We start from the raw sequence: 15,966 nt of genomic DNA on the forward strand, positions 1-15,966 counted from the left end.
ATGTAATTTCTTTAAGCCCATGAAGGGACATTTTAAGGTACGTAACTATTCCTATCACTGGGTGGGTCCCAGAAAAATACCAATCCCATCCCAATCCAAAGGGAAGGGAAGCAAGAAGAGATTCTACAAACCGTTAACAAAAAATTCAACGGCTGGGATTTTCTGATTACTTTTACATGGAATCCAAGTCTCAGTGGACCCAACAAGGAAGTGGGCCCCAAATTCCTCCTACAATACAAAGTGCAGCAGAAACCTCCAGAGACAGTTGCCAGCCCTTTCCCATTAGATATATATATTTAATAAGAATTTCAAAATTCATTAAAATTAATAAATTAAATTAGAAAAATAAAATACATCCCACAAAAATGATAATTACTCTTGCATAATCCAGAAAGAAACTGCCATAAAAAGCCAAATTTTGCTTCTTCTGACTGTTAAATCTCCGCCCTTCCTTCCTTATCACACCCATCTCTCTATATCTCTTTCCCTCTCCTATTTTTTCATCTCCACCTTTTTTCTTCTTCCTCTTCATCTCCATACAAACCTCTTTCATTGTTTCTGCTCTCCTCATTATCCAAACTCTGAACCTCACCACTCACAGAGAGAGAGAGAGCTTTTACTCTTCTTATCTTCTTCATAATTATTAGCTTAGTTATGGTTTTCTACTTGCATGGTTAATTGGTGCAGCTCAGTTTAATTATCTGCTATTCATTTCTGCTTCCTTCTGCATTAAAAAAAACACCATTTGCTCTGTTTCTCCATTCCTCCACACTTCGGAAAAGCTTAATTCCACATACTTGGTAATCTTTTTTTTTTATTGGTTTTTTCTTTTTGTGTTTTCATTTAATCTTCAGCTCAGCTGTTTTTTTAAAAGTGTTTCTGTTTCTGAAGTGTTTCTCAGAATAGAAAGAAACACTTTGAGATATTATTGGCTTGTGCTCTAAACCTTATCTGAATTTAGCCATGGAGTATCTTGCATCTTACTAACACTGATTTCATTAATTAAACTTGTTCAGATATCTACTTAGGTGGGTAATTAAGGATATTCGAGTTTAAGCTCATTCATTCAAGAAAAGCTGAAAATGGCACCCAGAAACAGTCGTGGAAAGGGCAAAGGAGAGAAGAAGAAGAAAGAAGAGAAGGGTAATCAGTCATTAATTTGTCTTCAAATTGCTTAGTTTAGTCAAACAAATCATTAGTTAAGCACCCGGATTAATTAATCTTTGTGCCGTTTTTTTCTTTCTGTCTCTGCAGTTCTTCCTGTTGTCATGGACATCACTGTGAACCTTCCTGATGAAAGCAGTGTTGTTTTAAAGGTTTGGATGGTTTCTAAATTCAGCTCATGGCTCTTGTGGCTGCAATTAATTTATAACAAGTTCTGCTATTAGCTTTGTCAACCTTGGCTAACTAAGTCTCTCTGCCTCTGTGACTTGTACTCTCTTGTAAGACAGGAACGTGTTGTTTCTGTTGCTTCCAGTTCACATGGGCACTTTTTTCTTAAATTTAAAATAATTATTTTATATAGTGTTTGCAATATTTTAAGCACAAGCATTTGTATAGTGTCAAAGTTGGTTCATTGGCCGGTTTCGAATATGTGCTATAGTCTCCAAACTATAGGCATCACCCACCTACTTCCATAATAGAAGGTAGCTAGAAGCCTCTCTTGCAAGCACAGAAAATGTAATGTGCTTTTTCTTGTCCTTGTCCTTATTGTTATTGTTCATACCAAGTTATAATGAGCCAATTCACTGTCATATTCCGATTCTTTAAGGACACAAGTACATTATGTTTTTTAGTTAATGCTACATGTATCGTATATATGAAGGTTGAATTACTTATGCTAAGTGAGGTCCGTATGTATCGTATTAGCATTATTGAGTATGTAGCAAAATTAACATTGATATTTTCAGCAGGGAATTTCAACGGATAGGATTATCGATGTTCGCCAGCTATTATCAGTGAACACAGAAACTTGCAATATCACAAATTTTTCGCTTACCCATGAGGTAATTTTCATTACTCACAATACTTCGTCGTGATCGTCTTATTCTTGTTTATGGCTAATTTTATTTCAGAGCATTCATAATCATGCTCTCTATTTTTTAGTTAAATTTTAGCTAAAAAAATATGAAAGTTATTTTAGGAGCTCTCTATAAAATTTAAACTCCAATCATGCTCTCTAATTTAGGGAGTCATAAATGCTATAACTCTTTTTTAATTGGTCCATCTCTATTAAAAGATAATATAAAAATTAATTAACATTAATTAAAGGTTTGAAATACTCATTAAATAAAGCAGCATTAAATTATAGGGAGCCACTAGAAGTCCTTTCTCTCTCCTCAGATTTAGGAGCTCCTAAAGGTCTCCCTATTTTAGGAGGTGGATAAGGAGCACGATTGGAGTTGTATTTTTCCAAATTCTTCCTAAAAATTATCTAAGGAAGTGGTTTAGCGAGCCCATTGTGGATGCTCTCACAACATCTGATTGGAGGAGAAAATGGCATGTAGTTGAAGACTTTTCATTTCATTGCCTTTGACAAATTAGGGCATTTAGTACAAAACCAAATCAAAAGAAACCCTAAAATCAATTGCATGTGGCTGAACGCCTAGCAGAAAAAGTTAGACCATAATCACGTTCGCGGTGATGAATGTATAATTACCCATGATTTATTGCAAAAAGGCCAAATAAAATAAAATAAAATAAAATAAAACGACCATAATATCATTGTCGTTCATTGCAGGTAAGAGGGCAGCGATTAAAGGATACGGTGGACGTTTCCGCACTAAAACCATGCGTCCTGACGTTGGTCGAAGGTAAATATTCAAAAAATAAACCTGACGTCGTTTTGTCTAACTTCTATGATCTATCTTTATGGCCCGTTGGTCTTTAAGCAGTTTGAAGCCCATTGGGCTTCAGGGCCATTGGGCCGAACGTATCCAGAACGTCGTCGTACCCGCGCTTCTTCTTCTTCCTCAATCAAATTTCTCACTCTGTGTGTGCTCTGTTTTTGTCAGAGGACTACGATGAACAGCGCGCGACGGCGCACGTCAGACGCGTGCTGGACATCGTGGCATGCACGACGAGCTTCGGGGCGTCGCCTTCGCCGACGAAGGACCAAGGTCTTAAGCTCGATGCCTCTTCTACAGGCTCCGGTAAAAATGCGCCGGGTGCGCAGGATAAGAGCGCCAAGAAATCCACCACCACCAACACCTCCAAGTCTCAAGTTTCCACAGGAGCCGATAAGCGAGACGTGGCGGTGGACTCGGAGACCGAGATGAGCCACTCTTGCCTTAAGCTTGGTTCTTTCTACGACTTCTTCTCTCTCTCCCACCTCACTCCTCCTCTGCAATGTACTCTCTCTGTCCGCTCTATCTCCTCTATGTATTTATGTATGTATGTTATGGCATAAAAATTGAGTGTAAATGCTGTGAATTGTTGCAGTTATTAGAAGGGGGACGAAACGACAAGTCGATGAGATTTTGCCCCAGGATCACCTCTTTTCCCTTGAAGTAAGACTTTCGTCTACGCAGTCTATGCGCACACAAAGACACAATTTTTAATTTATTTTTGAGTTCTCAACATCCAAACACATCTTATGTTTTGGCAATGATCAGGTGAAGCTTTGCAATGGGAAGGTGGTTCATGTTGAAGCTTGCCGAAAGGGATTCTATAGCGTAGGGAAGCAACGGATTCTGTGTCACAACCTGGTCGATTTGTTACGGCAGCTTAGTAGAGCCTTTGACAATGTTAGTAAGCTGTTGTTGAGTTTCTCAAGTGTTTTTTTTTCTCAGCTTAAGTATGTAATGTGTAGAGCAATTCAGCTTTGCAATTGTGTATTTAATTTCTCATATTTCAGGCTTATGATGAGCTCTTGAAAGCATTTTTGGAACGTAATAAGGTATAGGATCATTCCTTATGCTTTCTTGCATGAGTGTGTATTTTCCCAGTTCTATGTTTGTAACTGAGTTTCTTGATCTTTTGCAGTTTGGGAATCTCCCTTATGGCTTTCGAGCAAACTCATGGCTGGTACCACCCGTTTCAGCACAGACACCCTCAGTTTTCCCTGCTCTACCCGTGGAGGATGAAACTTGGGGTGGAAATGGAGGTGGTCTAGGAAGAGATGGAAAATTTGATCTGATACCTTGGGCTAACGAGTTTTGGTATATTGCATCTATGCCTTGCAAGACAGCCGAGGAGAGGCAGATTCGAGATAGGAAGGCATTTCTCCTTCACAGCCTATTTGTTGATGTCTCCATTTTTAGAGCCATTAAGGCTGTGCAGCATGTAATTGGAAAACCGGAATTGACTGGTTCAGTTCCAAACAGTGGAATTCTTTACACCGAGAGAGTAGGGGACTTGAACGTGACAGTTACAAAAGATGTTTCTAATGCAAGCTGTAAGGTAGATACTAAAATTGATGGAATTCAAGCAATTGGAGTGGATAAGAAGAATCTAGCACAACGAAACCTTCTAAAAGGGATCACTGCTGATGAAAATACTGCTGCCCATGTAAGTTATTTTCTGAAATAAATGTTGTTGATCAATAAAATTTTTCTCCACCCTATGAGATTTATTTTGTAACTTTTTCACAGTTGAGGTGATTCTTGATAAAATTATGTGTGCAGGATGTCAACACTCTAGGTGTTGTCAATGTCAGATATTGTGGTTACATTGCAGTTGTCAAGGTTGAGGGAAAGGAAACTAAGAAAGTCAGTTCTCCATCTCAAACCATTGAACTCCTTGATCAACCTGAAGGTGGCGCCAATGCCCTTAATATCAACAGGTACTCATTAATTCATCTGTGAATATTATGTAAAGATACCAACCTTTTGTCATGGAGTTTTGCTATAAGAGCCTAACTTGTACCTTGTTCCTTGCAGTTTGAGATTACTACTTCACAAGACAACACCTTTAGACCAAAATAAACCGGCATCACATATGCAAACACTGGAGCATGAAGAGCTTTCTGCTTCCTGCGTTTTTGTTGAGGGGCTCTTAGAAGAAAGTCTTGCTAAGCTAGAGAAAGAGGAGCTAGATTCTGATAGTTTTGTGAGATGGGAACTTGGAGCTTGCTGGATACAACACTTGCAAGACCAAAAAAATGCGGATAAAGACAAGAAACCATCAACTGAGAAGGCTAAGAATGAGATGAAGGTTGAGGGACTAGGGACACCTCTTAAATCCCTTAAAAACAGCAAGAAAAAATCAGATGGAGGCAATATCAAACTGCAATCTGAGAGCTCAAAGTCTCCGGCAGATGGTGCTGTTGGGGAAGCTGACAATGCTACATCCCCTTCTGTAGAGTCAAAGTTTGAAACTAATGCCAAAGAAAATGAGCTTGTGCTGACAGAGATATTGTCTGATGCTGCCTTTGCTCGACTAAAAGAATCAGAAACTGGACTTCACTGCAAGGTAATATATAATAGGTGTCACTAGAGGCTTTACAACATTTGCTTATTTGTACTATACATCGTGAACTAATGTACCATGTACTTGACAGTCTCTGCAAGAACTGATCGACTTGTCTCAGAAGTACTACTCTGAAGTTGCTCTTCCAAAACTGGTAATGAATAAATATTTTTTTTGCTTAAAATTTCTTATCTTTCTGCATGTAAGTATTGTTATGGTGATTCCTATTTCTAGAATTTATCATATAATACAGGTAGCAGATTTTGGTTCATTGGAACTTTCACCAGTTGATGGTCGGACTTTAACTGATTTCATGCATACTAGAGGTCTTCGGATGCGTTCTCTGGGGCACGTTGTAAGTTTTCTACTAATTTAGAGTTTTTGTATTTTAAATACATGCCCTGTATAATTCATCTACCTAAGAAACATTTTCGTTTGTGTCCTTACCTTGCTGGGTGTGCTATGTCCTATCTGAACTTTAATAATTTTACGTGGTGTTCTGATTTTTGGAGGTTGTTTGTTTCTGTGGCTTTGAAGTGTGTAATAAAAAAGAAACAAAAACGAAAGAATATATGACGTTTTCCCAAGATCTGGAGCTAGCAATCCTTTTATCATGTGTTAGTGGCTGTTAGGCAATGTTAACCAGCCACTAATGTTTGCATAGCGTTAAATTTATAATCTGCATTATCCTTTTGTTTATATCAGATATGTGCATTATCTCTCATCTCCAAACTGGAACTCTCAGAAAATTTGAAATCCTACATGTAGGTGATGTTTGTTATGCTAACAGGATGCCATATTGAATGAAAATTGCCTTTTATTTCTTTACAGGTCAAGCTTTCAGAGAAGCTATCTCATGTGCAGTCCCTTTGCATTCATGAGATGATAGTGCGAGCATTTAAGCACATACTTCAGGCAGTGATTTCCGCCGTTGATAGCACTGAGAAAATGGCTGTGTCGATTGCTGCTGCCTTGAATCTTATGCTGGGGGTTTCGGAAAATGAAGAATTAAATAAGTCATGCAATGTTCATTACCTTGTGTGGAGGTGGCTGGAGGTATTCTTGCGAAAGAGATATGGATGGGATCTTAGCAGCTTCAACTACGATGATGTGAGGAGATTTGCGATTCTACGTGGATTATGTCATAAGGTATGTAGCATGTCAATGAACATTAGCTTTTGGAGATGGCCCACATTCTTTAACACTGTCTTTGTAAATTCACACTCTAGTTTTTAAGCTTGTTTGTTGATGATGAAGCTAGCAAATACATATCTATATATTAGGAAGAAAAGACTTCCATTACAAACAGAGTAAACCAGCTGTCTACTGGAAATACATAAAATACCTCTAAACAACTAGCTGCTAGAAAATTTAACGTTGCAAAGCATCTAAAACTAAACAATATGTTAAGAAATAACGACCTGGCAATCCGCATGAATAAAAAAGAAGGGTGTATCCCAAAATTCAGAGGAAATCAGAGCCCCAAAGTGAACTCACTATGAAGGTTGCAACTAATGCCTCAACTTGTTTGTCATGCCAATCTTCATAGATTACTTTTGACAGGTTAAACTCACTTATCAAAGTCAGGTAAAACTCCTATGTAACCATCAATGGTCATTACCAACCAATTTGATGAATCCTTCCAATCATGAGTTTGCAATAAGCATTCTCCGTCCTGGCTCCCATTTTTCTCTAAATGCATTGATTTCTATAGTATAATTATCTATGATGTTAGATTATGCATATATAGATCAGACTAATGTCTTACTGAATTTGAGGATAATCATAAAATAAAAATGATCATCAATCGTGTATTTAATAACAAGTATTTTGCATATGTACTAAAATATGAACTCTAACATTTTGTTCTCTCTTTCCCCTTCCCCATCCCCCAAATTAGGTGGGTATTGAGATGGTTCCAAGGGATTTTGATATGGATTCTCCAAATCCGTTCCGAAGTTCAGATATTGTCAGTCTAGTCCCAGTGCATAAGGTGAAGACTGGACATAAAATATTAAAAGCATTTTTTTTCTTTTCTATTGAGTCTCAGAAGTTATAAGAGTGTGCCCATAATTTGTAATTTAACCTTTTATTCTGCTGTTTTCAGCAAGCTGCTTGCTCTTCGGCCGATGGTAGGCAACTCCTTGAATCATCAAAAACAGCTTTAGATAAGGGGAAACTTGAAGATGCAGTTGCATATGGCACTAAGGTATGTGCTGGTACCAGAAGTTTTTCTTTCATTCCTTTATATTAGTATTCTAGTTAGTTACCTGCTGTACTTCGGCATTTTCAGGCACTTGCAAAGCTGGTAGCAGTTTGTGGTCCATACCATCGAATGACAGCAGGAGCTTATAGCCTCCTTGCTGTAGTTTTATATCATACTGGAGACTTTAATCAGGTCTGTTGTTATCCCTTTTATTTTGGTGTTCCTGTGACATATCTGAGGTCAATTCTGTTACCTTTCATGACCAATCATAGACTTTAAATTGGGGGGTTGGCTACATATATCCCTTCATATTTTCATTGTAAAAGGCTTCTTGGAACAACATGTGCAAAAATGTGCAAAATATGTAAAGTTTCCCTTTCTTTTGGTAAAGGTTTCATGCCGTGGATGATCAACAGTTTGTTCCAATTACAGGCTACAATTTATCAGCAAAAGGCTCTGGATATCAATGAGAGAGAATTAGGGCTTGACCATCCAGACACCATGAAGAGTTATGGGGATCTTGCTGTGTTCTATTACAGACTTCAACATACAGAGCTGGCTCTCAAGTATGTTTTTTTCTTGTTTAAGGTGATATCCGTGTATATAAATCTTTCACAGTTTGCATGTTCAGGGGAATCTGTGTTCTGTGTGATGATGTCAATGGTTGCTCTCATGATCTTATTGATGCAAGCTGTTGGTTTTGTTTGTCTTTGTTTATTTTACTATTTTTGTTCAAACCAGCTTTGTCTTTTTTACTCATTCGTTCTTGAAGTTTTTCCATTTAAAGGAAAAGAAAACAGGAAGATAAAATAGTCATAGACTCATAAGTCATAACTGCATGATCCGTAGTCTCTTCATTCATTAGTCTAAGTGTTTCTGATTTACTTTTTCCTACAAGTATAAGCTCACAATTTTTTCTGATCAGGTATGTAAAGCGTGCTCTGTATCTTTTGCATCTCACATGCGGACCATCTCATCCAAACACTGCTGCAACATACATCAATGTGGCTATGATGGAGGAAGGCCTGGGAAATGTACATGTTGCCCTCAGATATCTACACAAAGCTTTGAAGTGTAACCAAAGGTTACTCGGCCCAGACCATATTCAGGTTTTGTTTTTTCTCATTTATTTGTTCATTAATTTATCTATGCCTAAAGTTCTAACTATCCCAATATTTGAGGTAAGATGATAGATCATTTAACAGTTAATGCCAAAAATGAGGGCTCAGTTTGTAACAACTAACAAGTATACCACCAGTGAAACTTTACATGTTCTATGCGTTCACAGATACCCCACTAGAAAATGTATTCAAGATAGTAAATAAATTTTATTTAAGACAGTAAATTTGACAATTTATTTATTTTTATATGTTCGAGAATTAAACATTTTTAATGTTAAACCTCTCCAGACAGCTGCAAGTTACCATGCTATTGCAATCGCACTCTCATTGATGGAAGCATATCCTTTAAGTGTTCAGCATGAGCAGACAACTTTACAAATTCTGCGAGCAAAGCTTGGCCCAGATGACTTACGTACACAAGTATCTTCCTCATCTTGTCCTAGGCCCCCTTTTTCTTCTTTAAAAAAAAAAAAAAAAAATCTCTTCTGAGGATTAATCATTCTAAAATGTTTTAACAAACACTGCAGGATGCTGCTGCTTGGCTTGAGTACTTTGAGTCCAAGGCTTTTGAACAGCAAGAAGCTGCAAGAAATGGGACTCGAAAGCCTGATGCATCTATAGCCAGCAAAGGCCACCTAAGGTTTGATAGCATTGTCACTGTTAATATGGAACTTTATTTAATCGCTCAAGTTATAATGTACTTATTATTCTGCTTTGGTGTCTAACCACACAATTGTAATTTTCAACTACCAATGAACTTAAATTGTTGATTGTGGAAGTGCAAACATGAGGATGGATTGTAAAAGGCGACCCTTTTACATGCCTACAAGTGTCATTTGTCGAAACTGAACTTGAAATTGAATATATTCCTTGTGGATTTTCTCGTCGTGAGAAATTACATGATTCTTCTAAGGGTATTGGTTATGTTCTATTGTTGAATACAAAAGATTGTCTGGCTGAGATTATTTAGTGGATCATGTTTAATTGAATTTCTTTCTCATAACATGCATATCCTTTCTAATACCTTTTTTTTTCACTAAAATTGGCAGTGTATCAGATTTGCTTGACTACATTAATCCAGCTCATGATGCCAAAGGGAGAGATATGGCAGTAAAGAGGAAAAGCTACATAACGAAGGTACGTCTGGGGCCAGGTCATTTTGTATTGTGGTTTTCTTTTTCCCTCTTTTCTGTGTTTTCTGTTTGTTTACTTTCTTCCCCTCCTTGAAAAATAGAGTTTTGGTCGTGGCTATGAGTTTAACAGAGCTACACATACTACTACAAGAAGACTCACTTTCTTTCAACTCTCAATTCTCTTGTAACGCACCTGATCAAACTATTTCAATTTGTTGTGCAGTTGAAGGAAAAATCCTACCAAACTATCAGCTTAGAAAGTTCTGATGACTCTTCAAAAGAAACCACTAAAGAGGGTTCAGATGAAGAGACACATATACTTGAACCAAGAGATAAAACAGATGCCATCCAGGAGAACAGCCCTGCTCCGGTTGAACCCCAGCATGTCGTGGAAGAGATTGCAGGACAAAATCAAACTGTTTTTGATCAGATATCTTCTGAAACACAAGTTGAAGGTGAAGATGGCTGGCAATCAGTTCAAAGGCCTAGATCAGCTGGCTCCTATGGGAGGCGTCTAAAGCAACGGCGAGCAACTATTGGGAAGGTTTATAGTTACCAGAAGAAATATGTAGAAAGTGACACGGACTATTCTTCAGCGAAGAATACTAATCAAAACAGTAGGTATTACCTTGTGAAGAAAAGGCCAACATCTCATGGAAGTTACGCAGAAAACACTGCAAATTCCTCCCAAGGTACTAAGTTTGGACGGAGAACAGTTAAAGCTGTAACATACAGAGTAAAGTCTGTGCCTTCGTCTGCCAAAGTAGTTACAGCAGAGCCCTCTAGGAATGACGGGAAAAGTTTCAGTTCTCCATCAGAGCTCAGTCTAAACATTTCGCTGCATGGCATTGCTCCAGTGAAAAATTCTACAGTCAGTCTCGGAAAATCTCCTTCATACAAGGAAGTAGCACTGGCTCCACCAGGTACTATTGCGAAAATGCAAACTGAGTTGCCCCATAGCAACATTCCAGATAACCAGGAACATGGCGTTCAAATACATGAAGAAGAAGCAACTGAAGTCAAAGGAGATTCCAAACCAAACATAACTGAGTTAGAAAATATACTTGAAGAAAGGAAGGATTCCGTATTGGTTACAACAGACCACTTACAAGAGGAAACTGGAGCTGCTGAGAAGAAAGGAGAAATTAATTCAACAGATGCAAAGGATGATAACTCTTCACTGAGGGTGGTTGAGAGTTTGGATGGACAAGGATCTAGTGGGGTTAAGATTCATGAAGTGGTAGAGGATAAATTACTAATAGATGGAGTGCCAAAATCTATGGGTTCTCCCACGAAGGGAATCTGTGAGAAGGATCCATCTGGCACTTGTGAACTGCATGACTCCATCTCCACTTTGCAAGGTGTAGAGGATGCTGCGAATTCAGTTGACACTCGAGGGCAGCCAAGTAAGAAGTTGTCTGCGTCGGCTGCTCCATTCAATCCCTCACCATCCGTGGCACGTGCTGCTCCGGTTCCCATGAGCATTGCAATACCTTCTGGTGCAGGTCCTGTCCCAACTATTGCTCCTTGGCCAGTAAACATGAATCTTCATCCAGGGCCTGCTACTGTCTTATCTACACCAATGTGCTCCTCCCCTCATCACCCATACCATTCTCCTCCTGCCACCCCGAACATCATACAGCCATTGCCTTTTATGTACCCTCCTTACAGTCAACCCCAAGTAATCCGAACCAGTGCCTTTCCTGTTACCAGCAGTGGGTTTCATCCAAATCATTTCGCATGGCAGTGTAACGTGAACCCTAACATACCCGAGTTTGTTCATAGTACAGTTTGGCCTGGCTGCCATCCAATGGATTTCTCTGCCCCAACACCTGTTGTTGAGCCGATTTCTGATCCCCCATTGGAGTCAAACTTTCACAGTGATGATTCTGGTCCTGTTCTGCCAGTGGACATTGATAATGTGGGGGAAACTAAGAAAGAAGCCAATCTTCTGACATCAGAGCCAATGAGTAATGCAATTGAGAGTGTAAAGGAAAATGGTCCAAACCTTTGTGGGGTTGAAGATGCTCAGAATGAACCAAGTGACAGCCCAAACAGAAAAGCTGGAAGCAGCGGTGAATGGACAAATGATGGAGAGAAAACCTTCAGCATTTTGATAAGGGGAAGAAGAAACCGAAAGCAGACTCTGAGAATGCCAATACGTTTGCTCAGTCGACCATATGGCTCACAGTCTTTCAAAGTCATAAATAACAGAGTAGTCAGAGGGAGTGATGCTACCAAAGCCACCAGCTTTCCATCAAGTGAGAATTGCACAGCAACTGCTACTTAACGCCCCCAATTTGCTTTTGTTACCCATCAGGTGCAGCAAGATTTTTGAGCAAAACAAGTGGGATCAAAATCTTCTTTTGCATTATATCCAGAAGGGACAAGAATCAACTGTTCTCTTGTGGTCAGTTTCTACTTACACATGCTTCTCAAAAATGAATTCAGGTTAGTGGTCTGCTTACACCTTTGTTCTAACGTTTTATTATTATCATCATTATATTATTAGGATCAATATTTATACTTGCTTTTCTTTTTTAAACTGTCGATGTGCAGGTTTTACAGTAGGAAGCTTAATTTTGGAACTTCTGCGGGACTAATTTATGGGATGACAATTTTGGTTCATCACGTATAAGAAATTTTGTTATTTTGAATTTTCAGACCACAGCATTCAAAACTGATATCACTTCTTTTGGTTACAATAAATGGGATTTTCATTTTTGATTTGGATCTGTTGTATATGACTTAATTATTTTTCTCCATTGTCCAAGTTGAGATTCTTTTGAACTCTTTTCTTCCTTCTTCAGCTTTGATGCCTTTTGTCACTCTTAGCTCAAAACAAGCTCACTTAATTACTGGTTGAACGTTGAGGTCGTTTCTAACCCTAAACTATAAACCCTAAAATCTGAAAGACGGGTGCCAACATAGAAATGTCAAAAGTACAAGAAAATTCAACATAGAAAAGTCAAAAGTACTGAATGTATATATCTTTCTTGTGCGAACGTGCTCCTCTCCAACCCTCAAACGATCCATCAACACTTATTCAGTCAAGAATTTTGAAGCTTGTAGTGCAATACATATCTTTGTTCAGGTAATACAAAGATTAAAGTTTTTATTTTGAAAAAAAGAAAAAGATATTCAAATATGTAAACAGTATAGTCGCTACTGTACTTTTAAAATATATTTATATTTAACCAATGAAGGTTGGTCAGAGTGGAAGGGGCTCTGGTCGCTTAAGCAAGTGGTCTCGGGTTCAAGTCCTTGTTGATGCAGAAAACTTTCTTGGGAGAGGTCCCCGCATATGCGCTCGACAGTATCTCGGAGGATTAGGCTTAGGCCACGACTGGGGATACCTTGGGAAAACAAAAAATAATAATTTATATTTAAAGCTTATAGACGCATGGCTACTCTTTAAATATATTCGAATATTTTAAAATTATAGCCGTGCGGCTATACCGAAGTCCATTTATAAAAAAAAGAATTTAAAGCATTATCCATTACTATTAGGCCTTTACCCGAATCTCCATTGTCCCTTTTTGATTTTTAACTTTTCCATAGTTATTACCCATATAAAGAATTTAGCATTTTCCCTTTTAATTATACACGTACATACGTATTTTCTAATAGCACTTTCATTTTCCGTACACGTCTTAAAGAATTCGTAAAATACACATTTAAAAAAAAAAACCAAACATATAATACACGTACGTATATATTTGCCATGTTTAAAAAAAATCAATTATACACACAAATTCACGTATTATACATATAATTTTCATATTATTGAATAAAAATAACATATATTAAAAATTTTAAATAAATTATGTTAAAATCTATATATATAAAGCAAAATGCAGAGAATGGTAAAACATTTAAAATACCAGAAAATGTCCTTGATTTTAGAACTGAAATTATTAATTAAATGAAGATAATATGGTAGATTCACACTTTTTCATATTAAAAAAAATTAAAATTAAAAGAAAAATCAGATAATGAATCCTATTCTATGGAACACAACTACCCATTATCTTTTTTAATTCTAAAATGAATTTAATTTTTTTTTTTAAAAAAGCCTCTCACAAGCGCGGAAGCACGTGCGGAGAGGCTAGTATTATATAGTGACTGAACTTTTTGGTTGTAACTTGCCAAACATTTTCCGAATAAAACACATACGTATTTTCTTTGTATTTTACTAACTATGAAAGAATGTGAGAGGCTAAGATTATTTCTTACTTGTTGTAACAAAAATGCAAGATGGTGATTTTGCAATCTCTTTGTCAATGAGAACAACAATTTCACACACAGATTTATGGGTATAAAAGTAAGAGGTGGTACTATTCTTCATGTAAAGTGTTGTTTGAAAAGTGAAGCAATTACCAAGACAACTCCAACTCCGGATGCAATTCTCTAGGACAAATAACGTTTGCAGTAACAGAATTTAATAGCACTCAAGAGAACGAGGTAGATCAAGGCAAACATTCCTAGGAAAAAAAGAAGAAAGAGGCCTTGGAATTACTGTAGGGAAAAGAGAAGATTCGGACGCCTAATCGATAGCAAGGTCCTCTTTCTAAAAATCTTTAAAATAACTAGTATAGCCGCGCGTATACTGTGGGTGTTTTAAGACTCAGTAAAATTCACGTTTTAAAAAAAAGAAAATGTACAATACTCATATGTACGTGTATGTATGTATTTCTCATATTTAATAAACATGTTTTTTTACAAAATTTTCAATAAGACACACAAAATTCACGTATTATACAAATAATTCTCACATATTATTGAATAAAAATAATACATATTAAAAAAGTTATACAGTGGCCGATTCATATCTGCTTTGGATATGTTGAAACTAAGTATAACCTAATGCAACTAGGAGGGTGCTTTTTTCTTAATTTTTATTTATTAAATCATATAACCTCATGGCTATTCTTTTTAAATATAATGTATTTAAATAGTATAGTCTTGTGGCTGTACTCATTTTAACACGTGGCACCTAACGGCTAGGGGGTCTTTTTTTAATAATAGTCTAGCCGCGTGGCTATGTGTTTTTGACAAGTGGTGCCTAGGCGCTGTGCGGGTACTCTGTTTTAAAAATAAATAAATAAAGAGTAGAGCCGCCAGGCTATACTCGTTTTTTTATTCTTTTTGAAAATAGTATAGCCGCATGGCTTTACCTGGTTTTTTTGTTTTAATTGCCTTTAATAAATAATATAACGGCTATTCTATATATATATATATATATATATATATATATATAATGGGATCCTTTTTTTATTTTAAATCTTTTCCCCGATTTTTGTTTATCGATAAGAGTAGTTTGTAGCATTATTCATTACTATTAGGCCATTACCTGAGTTTCTATTGTCCCCTTTTAATTTTTTTACTTTTTCAAAGTTATTATCCGTATAAAAAATTTAGCACTTTCACGTTTAATACTCTATTATACACATACAGACGTAATTTTCAATAATACATCTGTGTTATGTACATGTCTTAAAGACTCGGTAAAATTCATTTAAAAAAAAAGAGCAAATGTACAATACTCGTATTGTATATGTACATACATATTTCTTATATTTAATACACGTGTTTTTTACAAAATTTTCAATAAGACACAAAATTCACGTATTATACAAATAATTCTCACATATTATTGAATAAAAATAATAGATATTAAAAAAATTATATAGTGGCCGATTAATATGAAGAAAGTATAACCTAATGCAACTAGGAGGGTTTTTTTTTCTTAATTTTTGATTTAGTAAATCATATAGCCGCGCGGCTATACCTTTTAAATATAATGTATTTAAATAGTATAGCCGGGCGGCTATACTTCGTATGTTGACATCGCCATTATATCACATTTTGTCCGCCATTATTCCTTGATGCACTAATTCAGGCTTCAAGAAGGGCACGACGTAGAATGGAAGAGAGTTATCTAGAAGATTCAAGATTATCTCATATTATCTCGGGCAGAGGAACTCATCTAGTAGAGAGCACTCTTCTTCTTTCTTCTGGTAGCAGAGTAAAGGCTTATCTAGTAGAGGGCACTCTTCTTCTTTCCTCGTTAAGAAAAGCGGGTTGACACAAACAT

The 15,966-nt window shown here is 36.9% G+C and overlaps 1 protein-coding gene across 2 annotated transcripts; it reads left to right on the top strand.

Annotated features, from left to right (window-relative positions):
- The first annotated feature begins 446 nt into the window (after positions 1-446).
- On the top strand, positions 447-12,602 carry LOC110757824 (Tetratricopeptide repeat (TPR)-like superfamily protein). 2 transcript variants are annotated; one of them, XM_021959557.2, is made up of 25 exons: positions 447-800; positions 1,017-1,143; positions 1,255-1,316; positions 1,911-2,006; positions 2,741-2,813; positions 3,015-3,350; positions 3,442-3,509; positions 3,615-3,746; positions 3,857-3,898; positions 3,985-4,509; positions 4,626-4,783; positions 4,881-5,412; positions 5,501-5,563; positions 5,663-5,764; positions 6,241-6,558; positions 7,310-7,402; positions 7,517-7,618; positions 7,703-7,807; positions 8,048-8,181; positions 8,541-8,724; positions 9,025-9,156; positions 9,264-9,376; positions 9,786-9,873; positions 10,093-12,320; positions 12,429-12,602. In XM_021959557.2, exons 2-24 carry the CDS (start codon positions 1,083-1,085, stop codon positions 12,157-12,159), a joined length of 5,586 nt encoding a protein of 1,861 aa, XP_021815249.1. In that variant the 5' UTR covers positions 447-800; positions 1,017-1,082; the 3' UTR covers positions 12,160-12,320; positions 12,429-12,602. The 2 variants fall into 2 exon arrangements, with proteins under 2 accessions (XP_021815249.1, XP_021815250.1); XM_021959558.2 differs by having other exon boundaries at positions 1,914-2,006.
- Positions 12,603-15,966: the final 3,364 nt, after the last annotated feature.

This window comes from Prunus avium, chromosome 2, assembly GCF_965620075.1.
Source record: "Prunus avium chromosome 2, drPruAviu1.hap1.1, whole genome shotgun sequence".
NCBI classification, from domain to species: domain Eukaryota; kingdom Viridiplantae; phylum Streptophyta; class Magnoliopsida; order Rosales; family Rosaceae; genus Prunus; species Prunus avium.